Below are 22,152 nucleotides of genomic sequence, written 5' to 3'. Positions count from 1 at the left end.
CGGGCAGCGGCCGGGGACACACCGCATAGGGGCGCGGCCGCCACCCAGCGGCCGCCGCGGACTTCGGCTCTTTCCGGAGGGACCTCGGGAGAGTTCGGACTGGCGGGTCCGGGCGGGGAAGTGGAGACCAGAGGGAGGCGCTGCTCGGGTCCAAGCGTGGGGCGGGGCCAGACCCGGCGGCCTGGGCGGCGCTCCGCAGCCAGGTTGTCAGGCGCGGCGTGGGGAGGGCGGTGCAGTGCGTCAGGCCGCTGGAGCGCCCCTGGGCAGCACCGCCTGCAGCTCCTTCCACCGAGCACAGCTAGCCGCGGGGAGGGGGGATGCTGGCCAAGGTGGGTGCCTCAGCCCCCCCCACTCCCTTTTTTGTGGTAGGAAAGGGAGAGGTCTAAGTTTCAGCACACTCAGGGGGGGCACGGCTACCCTTGCAGATGTAGGGCGCTGTGAGTTAAACCCGCCTTCGGCGAGCGCCGCGGGGAAAGCCCTGCAGTCTGTCCACACTGACAGCTGCCAGCGCACGGGCGTGGCCACGTTTGCGGCCCTGGGAGCGGTGCATTGTGGGCCGCTGTCCCCCAGAGCACCTCGTCCCATTCTGGCGCTGTGGCTTGTGGGAAGGGAGTGGGGGGGTGCGGGGCATTCTGGGTCCTGTCCCAATGCCCCGTCATGCATCGGTTCGCATCCCAGCAATCCCTGTGCTTCCGCTCACATTTAGCACTATCTTTCAACGTGTTTTGTACTGCGTGCTCTGTCTTCCCTGTCGGTCTGCGGGAATGGTGCCCTAACTGCTGAGGAGTATGCTGACAAGTCTCGCCAGCACGTCACGTTTGGTAGTCGAGTTATTTGTTATGATCCAAAGTGACAGTGAGGGCTCCGACAATCATATTGACTCGAATAACGCATATGACACAAGTTTGCTTGTGGCATTCATGGACATGCTCACCACCGTGGAATGCTGCTTTTAGGCTCAGGAAACAAGCACTGAGTGGTGGGATCACATCCTCATGCAAGTCTGGGATGACAAGTAGTGACGGCAGAACTTTCAGATGAGAAAAGCCATTTTCATGGGACTTGTGTGAGGAGCTCGCCCTAACCCTGTGGCACAAGGAGACGAGATTGAGAGCTGCCCTGATGGTGAAGAAGCGGGTAGGCGTTGCAATCTGGCAACTCCAGACAGCTACCAATTGGTCGCTAACCAGTTTGGAGTGGGAAAGTCGACCCTTGGAATAGTGTTGATGCAAGGTTGCAGGGCCATTATCACATCCTGCTCAGAAGAGCCGTGACTCTGGGTAACGTGCTTGACATCGTGGATGGTTTTGCACAAATGGGTTTCCCTAACTGCAGAGGGATGATAGATGGCACACATATTCCAATTCTGGCACCAGTCCACCTAGCCTCCGAGTACATTAATCGGAAGGGGTATTTCTCTATGGTTCTCCAGGTGCTTGTGGATCACCGTGGGCGTTTCATTGACATTAGCACAGGCTGGCCTGGAAAGGTGCATGATGCATGCATCTTTCGGAACACTGGCCTGTTCAGGAAGCTGCAAGCTGGGACTTTTTTCCCAGACCAGAAGATCGCCTTAGGGGAAGTCAAAATGCCCATTGTGATCCTTGGAGACCCCACTTACCCTTTAATGCAGTGGCTCACAAAACCCTATACAGGGAGCCTTGACAGCAGCAAGGAGCGGTTCAACAACAGCCTGAGCCAGTGCAAAATGACCATGGAGTGTACTTTTGGCCGTTTAAAGGGCCGCTGGCGCTCTCTATATGGGAAGCTGGACCTGGCCAATGACAGCATCCTCACGGTTATGTCTGCGTGCTGTACCCTCCGTAACATTTGTGAAGGGAAGAGTGAACGATTCACTCAGGCATGAAACTCGGAGGTTCAACACCTGGAGGCTGAATTTGAACAGCCAGAGAGCAGGGCTATTAGAGGGGCCCAGCGCAGGGCTGCAAGGATTAGGGATGCCTTGAGGGAGCAATTTGAGGCAGAAAGCCACCAGTAATGTCTGGTGCCCTGCACAGGAGTGAAGTGCAGTGGTTCCAATGTTAGTAGGAATCTGTGTTTGCTACACTGACTTGAAGTGCCTGTTTCGTTCCTGGGCTAAGGTATCTTTTACTTTATGCAATAATAAAGAATGTTTTCAAAGCCAAAAAATCCATTTATTGAAAAGAAACACAAGTGCTTGGGAAACAGAAAGGGCAAGGGGGTGGGATGGGGAACGGTACAATCACAGATTTACATATGTCCTGTTATACTCAGCCTTCCTGTCTGGAGTGCTGTGCAATGAGTGCTGCACTTCAGGATGGCTATACTGCATGGTAATGGGGGTTGAGTGCAGTGGGTAAGAGTCATAGTTTTCAGGGCTGGGTGGTGAAGGCAGCTGGTAGCAGTAAGAACCCAGATGTTGGGGAAAGTGGGTTGGAGGTTACATGGGGGCACAAGGGAAAGTTTTGGGACAAGGGCTGCGGGGGGGACGGGTGAGATAGTGCTCCGCCTGCATGGCTACGAGCGCCAGGATAAAGACCGCTTGGTGCTCCATTATGCTTATCAGCCGATCCGTGCTTTGCTGCTGGAGCACCGCGCTTTTGTGTCGGCGCTCCTCATTCTGCTGGCGGAATCTCCTTTCAGTGTCCCTGAAACTGCACTTTTTGGTTTTCATTACTTGAATGCTTCATGCAACATGTCTTCCTTGCTTCTACGTGGCCTCTTTCCGATTCTTTGGAGTCTTTCAGCTGGTGATAACAGGGACAGCTGAGATCTCAAGGTTGTAACTGTAAAGGCAAAATGCAACATTTAACAGAGGCAGCATTGTTCACACCAGACAGAGCAATGATTCCCCTGTACTTAAGGGCAAGCACAGTCTACATAATACCATAATTTGTCAGTCCCAAAGCGAGCGCACATAACCCACGGGAGCCACAAAATGGTGAGTAAGCATAGGGTCAAGTGTGACTGATTGTTTCACGGCTGTACTGTCCTCTGGGTTTCTGTGTCTTGGGGAGAGCCAGCAGCAGCAGGGGGCCCCTATTCTGAACACTGTCCCCACATTTTCCACAGGAGTTCATCCTGGAAGATACCTCACTGCGGAGGTGACCTGGGAAGCAAGGGAGGGTCTTCTACTGCAATGCAGATTCTGCCCTGGCCCATATGCAGCAATGTCCCCCCTGCCCCTCATAGCACAGTGGCGCAGACAAGTTAGCCTTACTGAGACAAGGACCACAGTGGCTCTCCTGAGAAACCTGCGCAAGTGCATTGCCCAAGTTCTGGATGCGACCTTTGAAGAGATCATTGAAGCCGATTAATGCGATGTGAGAGAGCACATCAACGCCTTATTTTGCATCTCGGCATGCATGCAGCTCTAACTCTCCTCACCCCAAGAGCCTGCACTGAATAACTTCCTTCCCAAAATAAAAGCTGCTTATCGGGAACCTCCTGTGGTGTTTGTCCTTTCCCAAGCACCGGCTGCCATGACTGGCTACTTTCCTCCTGGCTGGAGAACAGCTCCTGGCTGCATGCATCTAGGGATTCTGGGGGGAGAAGGGGAGGGTGTCTTCCTCCGCCTCAGCACAGGAAACAGTTTGGAGTGAGCAAACAGGAAGGGGATTTTCAAAATTCCCAGAGAATTTAAAGGGTGGGTCTGATGACCAGAGTGGCTAGAACAGGCATTGTGGGACATTTCTGGAGGCCAATCAGAGTGTACTAACAGATCAGGGTGTCCACACTGCTGCTGCAGTGCTCCAGTGGGGGCGCACAAAACTTTATTCCACTCACCGAGGTGGAGTACCAGGAGCGCTCTAGCCACAGAGTCAGAGCGCTCTACGTGCCTTGCCAGCGTGGACAGGTAGTGAGCTAGTGCGCCTGGGGCTCCTTTAATACACAATATCTTGCAAGTGTAGCCAAGCTCTGAGTTGCTGCCACCTGCACTGCTGGGATAGGGGAAGCCAGCAGGAGTCGGGCTGAGAGTGGTGGTGTGGCTTGGTGTTTTCAGATCAGCAAGGATCTGTAGGCTGCTCTTGCCACAGGCACAGATAGTCCAGAACACTTTTGAGTAAAAGCCCTGAGACTTTATAAACACTCATGCTGGCAGCAGCATAGCCAAGTCAGTGGGCATACTTAGTTATCACTCCTTCCGAGGAGTAAGGGGGTTACAAGATACAGAGGAGTTAATGCTACACAAAGCAGTTTGCACCAGACATTACTGCAGGTTTGCTAGAAAATTGTCCACAACTGGTGCTTGACAGTTTCACTAGCTCTCTTTTCAAGTACTTGTGCTATCCTAAGGCCCAGAACACATGTTCTGTATTTTCTTTATTTCAATTAACACACCATGGGTTTATTGTAGTATGTATATGCATTGCTGTTCATATATGTGGCAGGCTGGTGACTATGTAGCTTTAAATTATATGTATGTTAGTGATTTATACATGTGTCTTACTTTCAGTACATAGCAGGCAGAATATTAAAAAATATTAAATACACTTCACATCTACATTTTTAGTGTGTTTTTGCTACAAAACACAAAGAGAAATATAACAAGGCTCAGACTTAAAATGTTAACTCCTAATCAGGGTTTATTCACAGCCTAGAAATATCCCACTTGACAGCAAGTAAGACAGTTTAAATTCAATTCAGTAAAACTTTATTGGCAGGACAAATGACAAATATCATCAGAGTGTAAAGGGAAAAAAAAAAAAAAAAAAAAAAAAAAAGAAAGAATGCTGACAAAATGCTCCTGTATTTCAGCCTTATTCAAAACTAGAAACAAACAGGGCCTGATCCTCCAGTCAGCCCACTGTAACTCCACTCGCTTCAATAAAGTTATTCCTCATTTAAACTGGTATGAGAAAATAATCAAGCACACATGGCATGATAGTAACATGAACATTTAAAATCCTAGAAATGGTCCTATGCTTGTTAAGTAGTTAGCTAGCTTGTAAGCACCAGTAAAAATGAGAAAAGTCCTTTTTTGACAAGTTTGCATTCACTCACAGTGAAATCAATGGGGGAATTGCCACTGACCCCTGTAGTTGTATGATTGCACCACCCTGTAGTTCTGCTGAGCTAGAAGTTACATGAGTGGAACTACAAGTGCCTTCCTCTTATTTCAAACAAGTTTCTTGTAATTACTGATTAAAATAAGTGGCCAATCCCATTACCCACATATAACCCACTAGGGCACATATAGCTAGAAGGACACACAGCCATGTCAATATCAGATTCTGAATTGTAGTGTAGTTACATGGTTCTTGATTGGCATCTCTTTTCCTCTTCCATTTAGAATGTGTAGCGCTCATTAATTCAGTGGTGGCTCTCTATAGCCAGAGAAAAATCGCCTAGTAATGCCTGCCTAAAGTAATCAATATGGAACAAAATAAATCATTAATACACACTATTTGGCTTTGATGTTTGTATAAAAATTAATTTGAATTCAAATAACTATTTCAATCACAAACAATCTAAACTCTGAACGTGTCCCTTTCTTTAAAAAGGCTAAGACTGCAATAAAATCCAAACTTTTCATGTGTGTGCTTGATGTCATTTCAAACACTGATCAAATCCAAATATTTAATTTTTAAAAATTAATTGCTATCCTTACACTCCAAACTAAGTGTGCATCCATGGATTTAATCTCTCCCAACCATATGAGACTCCTTGGGTCTATCAATACGAAAGAGAAGTTCTGCAGGCAAAAAATATCCCAGATACTGCACACTATCTGGTGTAGTGTCATTGTGGTAGTGTCCTCCTTCGCCATGGTGACTGAAACAATGGGTGTGCTCCACTCGCAGATCAAACCCCTAGAAAAGAGACAAGTTTATGTTATGGGAGCACATTTTCTTTTAAAGAAAGTATTTCAGTAATGCTACAGTATTTTGCAGTTCATGTTGTATTTAATTATTTAAAGACTTGCAACGTGAAGTAACCTAGTACTCTCGCTATTTTATAGACTGGTAAACTGAGGCAAAGAGTCACTTCCTGAGGTCACACTGAGACAGTGATAGAACTAGGAGTAGAATCTAGAAGTCCTGACTCCCAATCCTCTACCCAGCAGTTCTCAACCAGGGGTCTGGGGCTCTCTGGGGGGCTGCAAGCAGGTTTCAGGAGGTCCGCCAAAATAAACCAGAGAGCAGGGCCAGCATTAGATTCCGTGGGGCTCAGGGTAGAAAGGTGAAGCCCAAGCCATGTCGGGCTGAAGCCAAAGCAACTCAGCTTTGCAGGACCCCCTGTGGTGTAGGGTGGCCACAGACAATTGCTCTTCTTGCTACCCCTTAACGCTAGCCCTGGCTTTTAATCTACTAGACACGCAGAAGAACAGTTGTTGTGGCACAGGTGGGCCATGGAGGTTTTCATAGCATGTTGGGGGGGGTCCTCAAAGAAAAAGGTTGAGAGCCCCTGCTCTGCACTACAACACACAACTGTTCTTCCATGCAATCCAGTTGGTCCAAGCCAGGCTCTAGTATGTGTGTTGAGGTAGGGTCTATGGGCCCACAATCAGAGATTAGGGCCCCATTGTGCCACACACTGTACAAACACAACAACAACAACAAAAAAGATAGCGTCTGGCCCAATTTTGAGAGAGAACAGGTAGGTACTGACAGGAGGAAGCACAGGTAACAATAAGATGATAATGAACGATATGATAAGTGTTGGATTCTGCACACCAGCTGCCTAAATGAAGAAGTTCCCATTGGCACAATGCTATTTGCCTTCTAGAGATATAAGGCATTATTATATTGCAAAAATATTAGTGCAATTAGGCCTAACAGCTAAGTTGGTGGCACGTTGAGACTACTAGCTATTAGGCAAAAATATATCCATTTTATTATTATTTGTATTACCATAGTACCCAGGAGCCCTCATCACCAGGACCTCACTTTGCTAGGCATTGTGCAATACACATTCCATCCTTTTGTCTGTTTTTCTTTTCTTTTGCATCTTGTCACGCTCAAATTATGAGCTTTCCGGGACAGAGACAGTCTCTGTACAAACAAATCATGCTTAGCACAATGGGTCCTGGTTCTTAATTTCTCTGGGCACTAAATTTAATACAAATAAGAAGTAGCAATCATTATATAAAAACAGCACCTACATGTCAGATGCTTTCATTCAGAAGAATATTCCATTAACAGCTGTTGATATATGTCCATTCCTATAGTACTCATCACTAGCTTTTGGGAAACTATATGCAATTGAGCACTGGGCCCAAAGACTGCCAAATAGAGACCCAATGGAGTAAGGCACTTGAGTATGTGCAAACCAACACCATGTCCCACTAACGTACCCACCACTTGGCAGAAGTGTTTTTTAAATTGTTATAAATTTGTTTAAAAGATATACAAAATATGGATGGTAATTAGTTTTTCTCCCAAGACTCTTGGTTAATGTATATACTTTAATGTAAATGTAACAATATTCTTAATGATAGGGACACTAGTCTTATTTATAACATGGATTTTCTCATACTTTTAATATTTTTTACTATTGAATGTAGTGCTTGTGAAATATGCTCAGTCTATACTTTGATATCCAAGGCTGTAAGGCTCTGATTTGCTCACACTATAAATACAGTGCAGTGCGAATAGCAACTTCCCCACATAGCACTGCCAAAAAGTGTCCCGACCCATTTCTGAATGGGCCACATGAAGGTAAGGATAATTCAGTTTCCATCCCCTTTCATTCCTTGGTCTCTCTTCTGAGTGCCAAACAGATGTCCAAATTAATGCAAGTTGTGCTGGTTGTTTTGGGATGCAGACACCTACACACTAGGAACTGGACTGGGAACAAACATTTCACTCTTGTTACTGAACATGCATCAGCATTCAGTCACTATTGACCTGGGTTTAATTCAAACCAGTGAAAAGTGAAAGGCTTAGTTATATTCTATTACCAATCCCCTAAGCCACCCATTCCAACACCTCAAAGACTTCAATATAATCCATAAATAATTCCCATTCTTGAACAGAAAAAAAATAAAAATAAACAAATCCAAGACAGAATCATTACACATCAAGTTAGTAACTCAGACAAACACAAAATAGTGACTTACTGGATCTCTGGAAATTAGTACTGGCTGACAAATCAACGGAGCCCTCATTTCAAAAAAATTGAGCCAATTATTCACTTCCTCGTCAGTGTTTAAAGGACAGGCAGAAAATTCTGGGGGCTATAAAAAAGCATCATCAATTGAATGAAGATACTAGGACCAAAACTTCTCTAAGCTACTTTTCTTCACTAGCCCTAAATTATTTTCTGCTCCCTATTTCTTCTTAACTAGCAAAAGCAGTATCCACAATTGTTTCTCTATTCAGAATGATAAGCTTTTACCCAATGGCTGCCTCCACTGCCATTCCTCGGGTACCAAATGGGGAATTCTTAGAATCAGGTAGCCTGTATCCACATGTTACATTTGTCCTATCATGTTGGGATCAGAACTAGGTCAGTTTCAGCTATGTTTGAACACAGCTGAAACTCACAGGATTCTGGCATGTTTTCTTCAATTGATGCTGACAGATTTTTTTCTGAGAACAACATTAGCCAAACTGTGATTGCTATTCCTGGTACAATTGTAATCTAGACCATAATTTTATTATCCCTATCAACTTTAGTCATGGAAATTATAATAGAATTAGGGCTGTCAAGCGATTAAAAAAACTGAATCATGATTAATTGCGCTGTTACACAATAATAGAATACCATTTAAATATTTTTGGATGTTTTCTACATTTTCAAATATATTGATTTCAATTACAACACAGAATACAAAGTGTACAGTGCTCACTTTAAATTTTTATTACAAATATTTGCACTGTAAAAAATAGTATTTTTCAATTCACCTCATATAAGTACTGTGCAATCTCTTTATCATGAAAGTGTAACTTACAAATGTAGATTTTTTTTTGTTTATATAACTGCATTCAAAAACAAAACAATGTAAAACTTCAGAGCCTACAAGTCCACTCAGTTCTATTTCTTGTTCAGCCAATATCTCAGACAAACAAGTTTGGTTACAATTTGCAGGAGATAATGCTGCCAGCTTCTTATTTACAATGTCACCTGAAAGTGAGAACAGGCGTTTGCATGGCACTGTTGTAGCCAGTGTCGCAAGATATTTACGTGCCAGATGCACTAAAGATTCATATGTCCCTTCATGCTTCAACCACCATTCCATATGAATCTTTAGTGCATCTGGCACGTAAATATCTTGCGACACTGGCTACAACAGTGCCATGCAAACGCCTGTTCTCACTTTCAGGTGACATTGTAAATAAGAAGCTGGCAGCATTATCTCCTGCAAATTGTAACCAAACTTGTTTGTCTGAGATATTGGCTGAACAAGAAGTAGAACTGAGTGGACTTGTAGGCTCTGAAGTTTTACATTGTTTTGTTTTTGAATGCAGTTATATAAACAAAAAAAAAATCTACATTTGTAAGTTACACTTTCATGATAAAGAGATTGCACAGTACTTATATGAGGTGAATTGAAAAATACTATTTTTTACAGTGCAAATATTTGTAATAAAAAATAATATAAATGAGTACTGTACACTTTGTATTTTATGTTGCAATAGAAATCAATATATTTGAAAATGTAAATATCCAAAAATATTTAATACATTTCAATTAGTATTCTATTGTTTAACAGTGAGATTAATCGTGATTAATTTTGCGATTAATTTTTTTTTAGTTAATCGGGTAAGTTAACTGCAATTAATCAACAGCCTTGATAATAGAACCTTGATAATAAGCGTTGTGAATACTGTTCCCAATGTGAATACAGCCTAAGGCACACAAATTCAAGACATCTGTTTCAGGAGTGTTCTGGACATGGAGGACTCAGGAATGGTGCTTTTCTCCAAAGGGGAGCACCATTGGTATCATGTTTAGATCCACTTCTTGAAGAGAAAAAAAAAAATTCTTCAGAGTAATAGATTTTTTTAAAATTACCCTTTGAATTTTAGGTAGATGAAAGCAGCACTATAAGACGACAGGAATTTCATCTTTGACATTTGATAGGTTTGACAGAGACAAGAATCAGTGGAGACTTGTAAAAATTTAACATTTCAGAAAGTTCTGCTTGTAAAATGGAAAGCGAATTCTGTAATCATGCAAGCAAATACAATCAGTAAGAACTGTATAGCTATTGCATAAATATATTTAATACTTGTAATAGTTTATAAAAAATTATAAATCTCTAAGTTAAACCATATCTCTGATCATTGTTTAATTGATTTAATTATTTTTCACACTATTCTACTGTTTGTGTGTTTCACCAAGTCCTTATACATCTCCATTTGTTTCTACAGCTTCTTTGTCCCAACAAAAGATGGGAGTATTAGGGTCATGGGATATATAATTTTGGTGTTTTTGTACTTTCCGTTTATCACTTTTCAGAAAGTGCACATTATTGCAAAAAAATTAAGTGCACTAAGTCTTTATATCCTGAACTGTCCTGCATCTTTATCTTTTAGAAAGATAAAGAGCCTGAATCAAGAGCAACTTACCATGATATGAATCTTTGCTTTCCCCTTTTGAATGACAAATGTACCGCCTATCCCGACTGGTTTATCTCCATAGCATTTTTCTATAATTTGTCTCATACAGGTCACAAAGTTATGCTGTCCAGTTCTTCCATTGGCTCTCACTTCAATAACCTGGAGAGTAGACATACATTTATCATGCTTATCACATGCTGTAATGTTTTGTGAATGTTTGCTATGTACACCATGTATTTCAACGCTGCTGTGAAACACTCAACCTTGTATCCTATAATCTTTGTTAAAGTAAGTTCTCTCACAGGTGCTGCTTCCTTTGTATCCTTAAAATATTCAACAGGTTTGGTTTTGTGCATGTAAGAATTTGCTTTTCTGAAGTTCTTTAGTCAGTCACACAACAAGCACAGCACATGAAACAGAGGCGTAAGCTTCCCTCTCCCACCCAACAGGCCTCAAACCAGTCATGAAAGAAGAGACTCTCTAGGGATAAAAAGGTTTGTTCAATTTTCATGCGCAATTCGGTCGTTGCTTTTCTGTTGAGACCACCTAGTGCCAGTTGTGTTGAGGGAGACACTTGTCCACCAAGAACTGAACTAAGACCACAAACTTCAGTTTACACAGGCCAATCAAGTTTCAGTCATTATCAACCTGGGCTGGATTACAGTAGGTGATTTAAGGGTTAAAAATTCCATAACCCAGTACCAATACCCTGGGGAATCCACTCCCTCACATCAACTTCATTTTCTTGTGAAGGATATAATTTCTCTTATGTGATTTTTGGCATTAATATCAACATCAGTATTCCCTGAAAGAAAAGGCAGGCCTCAAACAAAGAAGTTTAACTTCAGCTATCACCTACTGAAGAAGTGATATTTTATCCAAATATGCACCTTGCCAGGTTGGCCCTGACTGGCAAACAGGTTGGCCAGTAGTCCAAATTCACAGTCACTATATTTCTTGCTGTACTTCTCCAGGAGGCACCCTCCATCTGCAGGATTAATCTGAGCGGTGTAACTTGCATTTACAGCAGGCTTTTGTTCACTCTCAGCTTGAACAACTGGGATAAACTGAAAAGAAGAGAATGTAAAATTGCTTAGTTCTAGTCAGTTGATTTTATTACTAGATAGATAGCATCCCAAGTTAGGGCCCAATCCTGAGAACTACAACAGAAGTTTCATCTCGCAGGATTAGGTCCATATAGATTAGCAAAGACACAACTATTTAAAGAAAACTCTCAATTTAAAATTGATTAAGTGTGAAACACATGTATTAAAACATTCTCTCTTATCTAGGGATTTGGATTCGAGTTCTTGTATAAATAACAGAACACTAAATGGGAAAGTTTCTCAATGAGGCAACCAACTTAATATATCACTGCAAGAGGCCCAGTTTAGTGATGATGACCAGGACTGAGCATTCAGTTTCTGTTAGAAAGCATTGAAATGAAAGAGTTTTCAGGTGGCATTTTCAAAAGTGTTCATACTATTAGGTTCCATAGACTTCAATAGAAGCAAAACTAGACCAACTTTGAGTGCTCTTGAAAATATCACCCTTAATGTTGTTGTAAGGCAAGGCCTATAATAATTTAAATGGTTCATTTCACTACTTACTTTTAAAATAAAAATATTTTCCTATTTTATTTAAATAAGAAAAACATGTAGCGACTTTGAAAGTCTGAGTTACCATTTTTACTACCAAGAGCTAAATTCTCTCACTCCTACTATGCATCAGGCTGTTAAGATACCAGCTTTCAATTGATTTAGTTTTTTTCTTTGATTGTATTTCACTCACCTAGGAATATGTTTAGTCATGTACTCTTCTTTTAATTAGATGTAGCATTTAGAACATTTTTCATATTACACTGGAGTTTTCCATTCACCTCAAATCAAAACTGCTTTCTTTATCTATTTCACCATGTAGGACAGATCAACTAAATCATGTTTTAACTGCTGATCCTTACCTGACCTTACAGCATAAGTCTTAAAGCAAAAGCATCTTGAGTAACACAATTTTTTCTCTTGTGCTATTTAAAATGAAGACCAGCATTGGGTATTTAAAGCAGTTTATCACTCAGCTCCTTGGCATCCATTTTTTGCATATTTTTCCTCTTCTCTGGAATTAAAAATGTGATCAGCTAATTACAAATTTCAGTATAGCAACAACTAGAGGCGGTTTCCTCTTAACTCCATAGTAACCATATGCTTCCCTGTAGAATTTATAAACACAAAAATGTGGTTTATTATCCAAGTAATAAGTAACCTTGTCTTTATTATCTTTGTAAAGTGCCATACAAACTTGTGGTGCTACATATGTTATCAGTGTAGAAATGTTTGCTATGTCAATGAAATAATTTTTTGAGAACTTCTGCATGTTTATACATATTTACTGACCTCAGCATTTACTCCAAGAATCCTAGAGGACCCAGCTCCAGCTCCAAGAATGAACGCTCCAGGCAATTCTATTTGCTTTGCAACAGTGTTCAGGTCATAAACCTATACAAGAGACATACATTTATGTACCTTTGACTTTCTTGCCTTGTAATTCTCATCTCAGCTACATTCCACTGCAATTTCTTGATGATTTTATCCAAATGCCATTATTATTTATTTGTACAGATTGGTTTGAACACAGTCCCCAAATCCGAACAGCATTGGCATCTGGTCAAGTTCAAACTTAATGAGTTGGGCACACATCCACCTATTTGCTGGACTGCAGTGTCTTTTTGCACAAGCTTGGCCCCATCCTGTCTAAGGGCCAAATTACTCTCTCTGGGCAAGTAACATTGTTTAAAGCAAAAAATGAAAATATCCTTAAGTGATGTCACATAAAATCAGATTCTGGCAGGTCCCATGCTCTACCAAAAGAAAATGCATTAGCAAGTATTAATGTGAACTCTACTTTGGCCTATACCGACCCCATACACAGACTGTTTTTACAAACAATAGTAATAATCAGCATGGAGGGCCATGGCTAGATAGCATACAATACATAAACATACAGATCATGCCATGGACTCTAAGTAATTCCCTCCAACATCCTCTGTGGCTTCTGTCAGACAGCTTTTGAAAAAACAGCCACATACTATTTAGCAGGTACCAGAAGAGGGACAACTTTTGCACGCAGTTTCTGCTGTGGGATTTCTGACATGTTCTTATGCTCAGCACAGGCCAGGATGCTTGGCCCATAATGCTTTCGCAATGTAAGCCTATTTTTACAAATGGAATCCTGCAGCTTTCATTCATCAGTGTTCGCCAGGATAGTATTTTAAAATAGGACTACATGTGTTTCTTTCTTTGGCAAATGCACTAAAAAGCCAGGACTGTAAATTAACTCACTTTATCTTTTTGTACAAGAGGCACAAGGTAAGGAACACCTCCCACATCTGCTATTCTAGGCTTCCCACAGATTCCTGGAACAAGAATAAGGCAAGTTAGCTCATCAAGAGAATCCATCTAAAATTCTCTCTGGGTACTGGAAGCATAATGAGGAACAAATTCTTTGTCTTAAAAGCTTCCTTTAAGTGTTCAGAAAGTCTTTTAAATCAGGGGTTCTTAACCTTTTTCTTTCCGAAACCCTTCTCCCCCCTCCCCCCCCCCCATGCTTTAAAAACTCTATAGCCCACCTGTGCCACAGCAACTGTTTTTCTGCATACCCTGTGGATTAAAAGCCAGGGCTGGTGTTAGGGGTAGCAAGCAGGGCAACTACTTGGGGCCCCAAGGCACAGGGGTCCCTGTGAAGCGAAGTTGCTTGGGCTTCAGCCTCGCATGGTAGGGTTTGGGCTTCTGTTTTCTGCCTGGGCCCCTGCGAGTCTAATGTTGGCCTTGCTCTTTGGTTTATTTTGGAGGACCCCCTGAAACTGCTCACAGACCCCCAGGGGGCCCCGGACCACAGGTTAAGAACCTCTGTTTTAAATCACCATTTTTTTTTTTCTGAGTACTAAGATAAATTGGGGTTCTACAAATCTATGTAAAGTAGGCCTGAATTGGAAGAAAAACATACATAAGGTAGGTTTCAGAGTAGCAGCCGTGTTAGTCTGTATCCGTAAAAAGAAAAGGAGGACTTGTGGCACCTTAGAGACTAACAAATTTATTAGAGCATAAGCTTTCCATGAGCTACTGCTCACTTCATCGGATGCATTCAGTGGAAAATAAGGTATGGGCTCACTTCTAAAAGCTAGCTAGCCAGCCTGTTTCAAAAGTAGTACTGTTCTACAAGCACACACAAATCTGCTAGGCAACAATTGAGGAACACTGGTTCTCCAATGAGGCATAGTTCATAATGTCATCATGCAAAGACAGCAGAAGGTACAGATATAAAAATGCTTTCACCTATCTTGTGTAGGGACAACAGTGGGAGTTTAAATAAACAGAGACTGAGCTCATTATTAGAAAGAAGTTGAATAGCAAGACAGTACTTGGTATCTACATAGCCCCTTCAATCTGAGGATGTCAAAACCCTTAACATACAATAGAGAATTAAACCTGTTAAACTCATTTTACAGATGAGGAACAATGATGCAGAGCACTGAGTGATTTCTTCTAGTCAGGGCACATCAAGCCAGTGACAGAGCCAAGAATAAGACACGGCTCTCCTACCTCCCAGCCTTGTAGCTTATCCACAAGACCATTCTTCCTCTGCCATCATCTTCAAGAGTTTCTAATTATGACGAATCAGCTATGAAATATTGGCAGTCATAGCTTATGGTTAGAACAGTATGTTACCTTTAACAGGGAAATTGAAGGGATCATGAGTCAGATCAGGGCATTCTACTACAGAGACCTGGACATCAGCAAAGTTCTCTGTAAGCCCATTCTGCAGGACTAGAATAGAGTAAAAAAAAAAAAAAATTATTAGTGAGACATTAGCTAGAGTTTGGCAAGTAATACACCAAATAAAACACATATTTTAAGGTGCCAATTCAGCAAGATACATAAGCATGTGTCACTTTAAGCACATGAGCAATTCCATTAACTTAAGTAAGGCTAGTCACAAGCTCAAAGTTACGCATATGTTAATTACCTCACTGAATCAGGGCCTCAGAGAGGAATAAATCCTTTTCTGCTAACCTGTCATATTGCTGAAGGACAGAAGGTTCTATTTTTTCTTTTTTTACACGATGAGGACCGGGGGGTTGGGGTGGGGGGGGTTGGATAGGTGTGGGAGTCCCGGGGGGCCTGTCAGGGGGCGGGGGTGTGGACAGGGGTCGATGCAGTCAGGGAGCAGGGGGAGTTGATAGGGAGTGGGGTCCTGGGGGTGCAGTTAGGGGTGGGGGATCTCAGGAGGGGGTGGTCAGGGGACAAGAAGCCGGGGGGGGGGGGGGGTTGGATGGGTCAGAAATTCCGAGGGGGACAGTCAGGGGGCAGGGGCCAGGCTGTTTGGGGAGGCACAGCCTTCCCTACCTGGGAAGAAAGTTCTTCCATCAGCATAATAAAAAACACCTCTGCAAGTAGCACAAGCTACGTTGGCAGGAAAAGCTCTCCCGCTGTGAACAGTGCTATGTCATTGTAACTTATGTCACTCAGAGGGGGTTTATTCAAGTTCAAACTTAACCCATTCCTGGATTTGGCTTTATTGATAGACCCAACAACAGAAGATAAAATTCAGCCTATGTTTTCTCCTTAGGCCAGGCTGTTTCTAGGGCTTCCTGAAGGATTTCCCTGTCTCCGCCCCTTGTCCCCCTGTTCAGAGATTCATACTGTGATGGGTTCGGTCACAGAGACCCCCTTGGGACTGTCACCTGATGTGCCGAGACTACCTCTGAGCCTGTTTTCTCTGCCAGTTTGGGCCTCCAGAACCCTGTCTTGTTGAGCCAGACACGCCAGTCTGCTCCAACACAGACCCAGGGTCTGAACCACACACCCCAAACCTGCAGGCTTAACTGAAAACAGCTTAAATGCTCCTGTCTTCAGCACCCAGACACCCAGCTCCCAATGGGATCCAAACCCCAAAGGAATCCATTTTACTCTGTATAAAGCTTATACAGGATAAACTCATAAAATTGTCCGCCCTCTGTAACACTGATAGAGAGATATGCACAGCTGTTTGCTCCCCCAGGTATTAATTATTTACTCTGGGTTAATTAATAAGCAAAAAGTAATTTTATTACATATAAAAAGTAGGATTTAAGCGTTCCAAGTAATAAAAGACAGAACAAAGTAAGTTACAAAGCAAAATAAAACAAAACATGCAAGCCTAAGCCTACTACATTTAAGAAACTGAATACACGTAAATCTCACTCTCAGAGATGTTCCAATAAGCTTCTTTCACAGACTAGACTCCTTTCTAGTCTGGGCCTAATCCTTTCCCCGGTACAGTCCTTGTTCCAGCTCAAGTGGTAGCTAGGGGATTTCTCATGACTGCAGCCTCCTTTGTTCTGTTCCACCCCCTTATATAGCTTTGGCACAAGACCGGAATCTTTTGTCTCTCTGGGTCCCCCTCCTTCTAAATGGAAAAGCACCAGGTTTAAGATGGATTCCAGTACCAGGTGACATGATCACATGTCCTGTGAGACCCCAAGCCTTCATTCTTCCTGGCCTGACTCACAGGAATGCTTGCAAGTAAACAGAGCCATTTACAACCAATTGTCCTAGTTGATGGGAGCCATCAAGATTCCAAACCACCATTAATAGCCCACACTTTGCATAGTTAAAATAGAGTTCAGAGTAACACTTCATATTTCTAGCTTCAGACACAAGAACGATACATTCATACAAATAGGATGAACACACTCAGTAGATTATAAGCTTTGTAAGGATACCTTACAAGAGACCTTCTTCATAAATCATATTCCAGTTACATTATATTTACACTCATAAGCATATTTCCATAAACATATGGAGTGCAGCATCACACATACCCACCTCTCTTCTAGCCTGGTGGAGTTAAAGCCATTTGCCATAACGAGTCAGCAAAATTTACTTAGCAGCGTTATGTGAGGTTTTAACTCCTGCTAGGTGAGTGGATCAGTAAGGAAGCTCTGAAAGGATCTCCACTGAGTCATTCCCCAAAGGTTGATGAGAGAGAGAGAGAAAATAAAAAGAAAGACAAAACTTTGGGTATGACGGCCCAGCCAGGAAGGGGAAACTGATTTCCACTCTACTTCTCCTGCTGCTGATGTAGGGACAAATTCAGCCTCCTGATCCTATCCTGGTTGCTCTCCAAGTGCTCCACCCCATCTCACCCCCGATCCTATTGCAACTCCTCACCCCTCCCTACCAAGCATTCAGCTCTGTGGGCAGCACCGGTTCAAGAGGCTGTGATCCTGGCACTGCTCCAATCAGAACACATAGTGGGTAAAAGTAGCACTCCCATACAACCAGGAGGTTCTTGCCAAGATCTCAATCTTGCAATTTTTTGAAGCTGCAAAGTAATGTGGGATGCAAGTGGGACTAGCAAGGTCTCAGTTGGAAGAAAAGCAACTGCGAACCATTGGGTATATGTCCAAAAGTGTTCACGGTGGTGGCTATCCATTAATATTATAACCTTTAGCCCAGTGGTTATGGCACTTGCCTCTCATGTAGAGCATCCAGGTTTGAATCCCTACTCTGGAACCTAGACTTGAATTCAGGTTTTCCCTCCTCCAAGTCCTACATTCATCTCCTACCTCCCAAGTGAGTGCCTTAATCAAGAGGTTAAAGAATTGTTCTGGCTCTCTTTGGCCCAATGAATATTAAGTTTATGTTTATAAAGTGGAACAGCTTCAACAGGAGAGATTATGAGCAACCCTTTCCAAAACAGTCTGTAGCCCAGTGGCCAGGATACTTCCCCAGACAGGTGGATCCGAGTTCAAGTCCCTACTCCAGAGTAGGGATTCAATTATGGGGTCTCCCATTTCCCAAGCAAGTGTCCAATCATTGGGCTGAAGGTTATAAATGGGATAGATGCACAGACACAGTTTGCGGTCTTAGAATAATTCAGATGGGAAAAACTGTATCAGGTCAAAGCCAGCCTCTACCCAGCTCTATTTAGGACACAGGAGCAAACAGCACAATGCAAAATTTAGTTATTTGTCATTTCTTATTGCAACAACTTCCATAACACTATAAATTGCATTACTTACCCCCAGAAAGTTCCTCTAGACTTGGGACATAAAGAGCAAACTTTTCAACTTTGGTCATTTTCTATTTCTTTCCACAAACTGGACAACTGATTTATAATTCTCAGTGCCTAATGTACTCTGATCTCTTCAGTAGAGACTTACTGATCTGTGAACAAACATAATGGTTTATTGATTAAAAAGGGCTTGCACAGCTGCATCCTACTTTTTGATATGTAGGGTTTTTCCCCACAGTTTCAATTGTTACCTCTGTTCCCCTAAAAAAACAACCCAGGGTTACACTTGTATTAGTTTTATTACAATGCAGCTGTTAGGTCAGACAGAAAAGGGAAGGAGCTCATTTATACCCCCATGTACCCACATGCTTACACAGGCGGAGAGTTACCGGAGACAGCATGGGAAGCCAAAGTGTGGTAGATCTGGTGTATCTGCCTGCAGTCACGTATCTGGGCTGGTGAGCAGGTCAAGGAGCAGCAGCTTGTGTGCGCAGCTGGTTCCTTTTATTTTGGAACTGGGTGCTCCTGTCATGTACACTGAGTTTTTCTTCTGTGTCCGTCACTGAGAAGCATTCCCAGTCCCTATTCCTTTCATGCATCTTTTCTTTACAGCACTCCGTGATTGCCTTCTCAGGGCAGATTATATCAGACACACCTGGCTCCTTTCTCCTTGCAGTTCCTCTCTGCCCAGTCTCCCCATACATTTCCTTGTTCACACCCCCTTATCTTCCACACACACACTCCCTTGTTCACACTCTCTCTGATTGCTTTATGGGATATTACAAAGCTTGGCAGTTCATACAAGTGGTAACTTGAAAAGGTTACAGAGCTTGCAAAGGTTACAAAACTTAAAAGGCTATGGTAACAATAACTGAAGTTACAATAAGGTTGCAGACCTTAATGTTACAAGTTACAGATCTTACAATCGCATTTGAGCGGCGGCTTTACATAACATTAAGAATACATAAACTACAGTAGACTAGACTTTTTGCTTCAAGTGAGATTGATATGTATATGCTTATAATGCTAATTTCCTCATATGTTTTGGAATGACAACATGCATAGCATGCAGTTCTAGAGAGAATTCAGAGCACTGTATCCATAAAGACTTAGACCCAAGCCTGTAACTGGGTCTGTGTAATCAGGCTCCGGACTTCAAAGAGCTCTGCATACATGCAGCTGTTTGCCCAGGTGGAGCCAGTTATAAGATTGGGGCTTTAATTTGTTTTGCTGTGAAAGCTTCGTAAGGGGCATAACCTGTCACACATTAACCATCCACTTCTGCACGATGCAAGTTTTAATTAAAAAAACATGTTTCCAGTCTTTATGGTCATCAATATTACTTTTCAAAAGTGAGCCCATAGTCTTCCTGAGTCCGCAGACACACAGGGGCACAGCAAAGATCAAAGAGTGGGGAGAGGGAGGTGAGCATACTTTATAGCAACAATTTCCCAAGTGAAAGGAGAAAGCTGCTCACTAAGGGCTGATCCAAAGCTCAGTGAAGTCAATAAAATACTCTGATTGACTTCACTAGGCTTTAGATCACATGACTTTTCATCACAGAACAAGGAAATCAGAAGGGAGCAGAACAGTGATTCCCCACCACCCCTATGAAAAACCTGTATTCTTCACCCCAATAAAAGTAGCAAAAATTAAGTTACTGACTTTTTTCAACTTTCTCTTCCTGACCAATGCCTTCAGTAGCCAAGCTGTTTGGGGGATTGTTAGCTGAGGGGGCACAACCCTTGGGAAGCTGGATGTGTCTGATTGACTGGGCTTCTGCTGAAAAGTCAGCTGAAATGTTTCCTCTCCTGCGCTGCAGAAAGCAACTCAGGAGGAGCTGTATCTCCTTCAGCAGGTAGAGGATTCCCTTACCTTCTCAGGTCAGGAGTTGACAGCTCAATAATTATTAGAGTTGATAGATAGTGTAATACAAAGCCAGGAAAGCACTCAAAGGGTAAAAAATATGTAGCTTGTGTTTGAGGTGGTGGGGGGAAAAATCCAGCGTGGAATGAAAAAGTGCGAGGGGGTATTTAGCCAGAGCAATTAACCAACTAGATGACTTTAGTAGCAACGTTTTGAATGGACTTGAAAGGAGGCCAGATTGTTCCATAGGTTGACTCTGCGCTGTGTGAAAAAATACTTCCTTTAGTTTGTTTTAAATCTGCTGCCTATTAATTTCATTTGGTGACCCCTAATTCTTGTGTTATGATAAGGAGTAAACAACACTTCCTTATTTACTTGCTCCACACCAATTGTGGTTTTCATATCCCCCTGGGTCATCTCTTTTCCAAGCTGAAAAGTCCTAGTCTTATTAACCTCTTCTCCTATGGAAGAGGTTCCATACCCGAATCATATTAGTTGCCCTTTTCTGTACCATTTCCAATTCTTTTTTTGAGATAAGAAAACCAGATCTGCACGCAGTATACAAGATGTGGGTGTACCATGTTTTATAGAGGTAATATGATTTTTTTAACCAAATTATTTATCCCTTTCCTAATGATTTCGCAACATTCTGTTAGCTTTTTTGACTGCCATTGCACATTGAGCGAAGTTTTCAGAGAACTATCCACAATGACTCCAAGATCTCTTTCTTGAGTAGTAACAGCTAATTTCGACTCCATCATTTTATATGTATAGTTGGGATTATGTTTTCCAGTGTGCATGACTTTGCATTTATCACCATTGAATTTCATCTGCCATTTTATTGCCCAGTCACCCAGTTTTGTGAAGTCCCTTACAAAACATAAAAGCAAAGTTTCAAATGAGAATTACTCAGTTCTGAAAGTGAGTGGATAGGTGAATAAACATGCCCAGAAAGTAAGGTTAATGCCTCATATAAAGAAAAGGAGGACTTGTAGCACCTTAGAGACTAACATATTTATTTGAGCATAAGCTTTCGTGAGCTACAGCTCACTTCATCGGATGCATTCAGTGGAAAACACAGTGGGGAGATTTATATACACAGAGAACATATTTCACATATAAAGTGAACAATGTACATTATATTAACATCTGCAGTCTCCTGGTTCCATTTAAGCCTACTTCTGAGAAATAACAAACCCTTAGTAGCAATCACAGCCTCACACACGCTCTTTTAAACCTTTGCCAAAAGGGGAGCTCCCGTTACAGGGACAGGGTTGCGAAGCAGGCAACTAACGGGCTGTAGGAAGGGTAGCGGCGCATTAGCAAGGCTTTTCCCGTACAGCACAACCTTCAGGCGGTCACTTCCCGATTAGCCTTGCCCTTTCCCCCAAAGCCACCGCTTTCGGACACAAACAGCGCCCTTGGCCCGGCGGGGGTAAGGAACCGCCCAGCACGGGGTAACTGTGCCACCCTCCCTACCCGCGCGATGGCGATCAGCAGGCTTCAGCCGCCGGCCGCTGTGCTACTTACCAGAGCGCGGGCGGGGGAGGGGCTCCGCGGCGCTCCTGCCCCGCGGCCGGGCTCTGTCTGCGCGCGCGCACCAGGCTCCCGTGCCTCCGCTCCCACCACCCGTACAACGCTGGGGAGGGAGAGAGAGGCAGCAGCCCTCAGTGCCTCTCCTAAGATGGCGCTCGCGGACAGCCCCTCTGCTCCCTTCTTCCCATCAGGCCAGCCAGCTCTCGCG

At 42.9% G+C, this 22,152-nt stretch overlaps 1 protein-coding gene across 3 annotated transcripts; it reads right to left on the bottom strand.

The window, feature by feature from the left end:
* Nucleotides 1–2,184: 2,184 nt before the first annotated feature.
* Nucleotides 2,185–22,079, bottom strand: BKGD (beta-keto-L-gulonate decarboxylase). 3 transcript variants are annotated; one of them, XM_077808257.1, is made up of 10 exons: nucleotides 21,939–22,075; nucleotides 18,550–18,694; nucleotides 15,212–15,310; nucleotides 13,826–13,899; nucleotides 12,881–12,982; nucleotides 11,381–11,557; nucleotides 10,500–10,649; nucleotides 8,045–8,161; nucleotides 5,594–5,795; nucleotides 2,185–2,768 (listed from the first exon to the last, which is right to left on the bottom strand). In XM_077808257.1, the coding sequence occupies exons 2-9, from the start codon at nucleotides 18,605–18,607 to the stop codon at nucleotides 5,622–5,624; spliced, it is 951 nt and encodes a 316-aa protein (XP_077664383.1). In that variant the 5' UTR covers nucleotides 18,608–18,694; nucleotides 21,939–22,075; the 3' UTR covers nucleotides 2,185–2,768; nucleotides 5,594–5,621. The 3 variants fall into 3 exon arrangements, with proteins under 3 accessions (XP_077664383.1, XP_077664376.1, XP_077664389.1); XM_077808250.1 differs by lacking the exon at nucleotides 2,185–2,768 and having other exon boundaries at nucleotides 4,614–5,795; nucleotides 21,939–22,074; XM_077808263.1 differs by lacking the exons at nucleotides 2,185–2,768; nucleotides 8,045–8,161 and having other exon boundaries at nucleotides 4,614–5,795; nucleotides 21,939–22,079.
* Nucleotides 22,080–22,152: the final 73 nt, after the last annotated feature.

This window comes from Eretmochelys imbricata, chromosome 1 (genome assembly GCF_965152235.1).
Source record: "Eretmochelys imbricata isolate rEreImb1 chromosome 1, rEreImb1.hap1, whole genome shotgun sequence".
NCBI classification, from domain to species: Eukaryota; Metazoa; Chordata; order Testudines; family Cheloniidae; genus Eretmochelys; species Eretmochelys imbricata.
Note: the sequence above shows the minus strand (reverse complement) of the source record. Positions and strands in the feature narration are given on the sequence as shown.

What these genes read in the sequence shown, in the direction of transcription:
- BKGD (XM_077808257.1), bottom strand. Translation starts at nt 18,607, where the DNA reads ATGACCAAAGTTGAAAAGTTTGCTCTTTATGTCCCAAGTCTAGAGGAA. An exon ending in TCTAGAGGAACTTTCTGGGG is followed by an intron (nt 15,311 to 18,549) that starts GTAAGTAATGCA and finishes ACTCTATTCTAG; the next exon opens with TCCTGCAGAATGGGCTTACA. An exon ending in AAGCAAAGATTCATATCATG is followed by an intron (nt 8,162 to 10,499) that starts GTAAGTTGCTCT and finishes GCTTTTTTATAG; the next exon opens with CCCCCAGAATTTTCTGCCTG.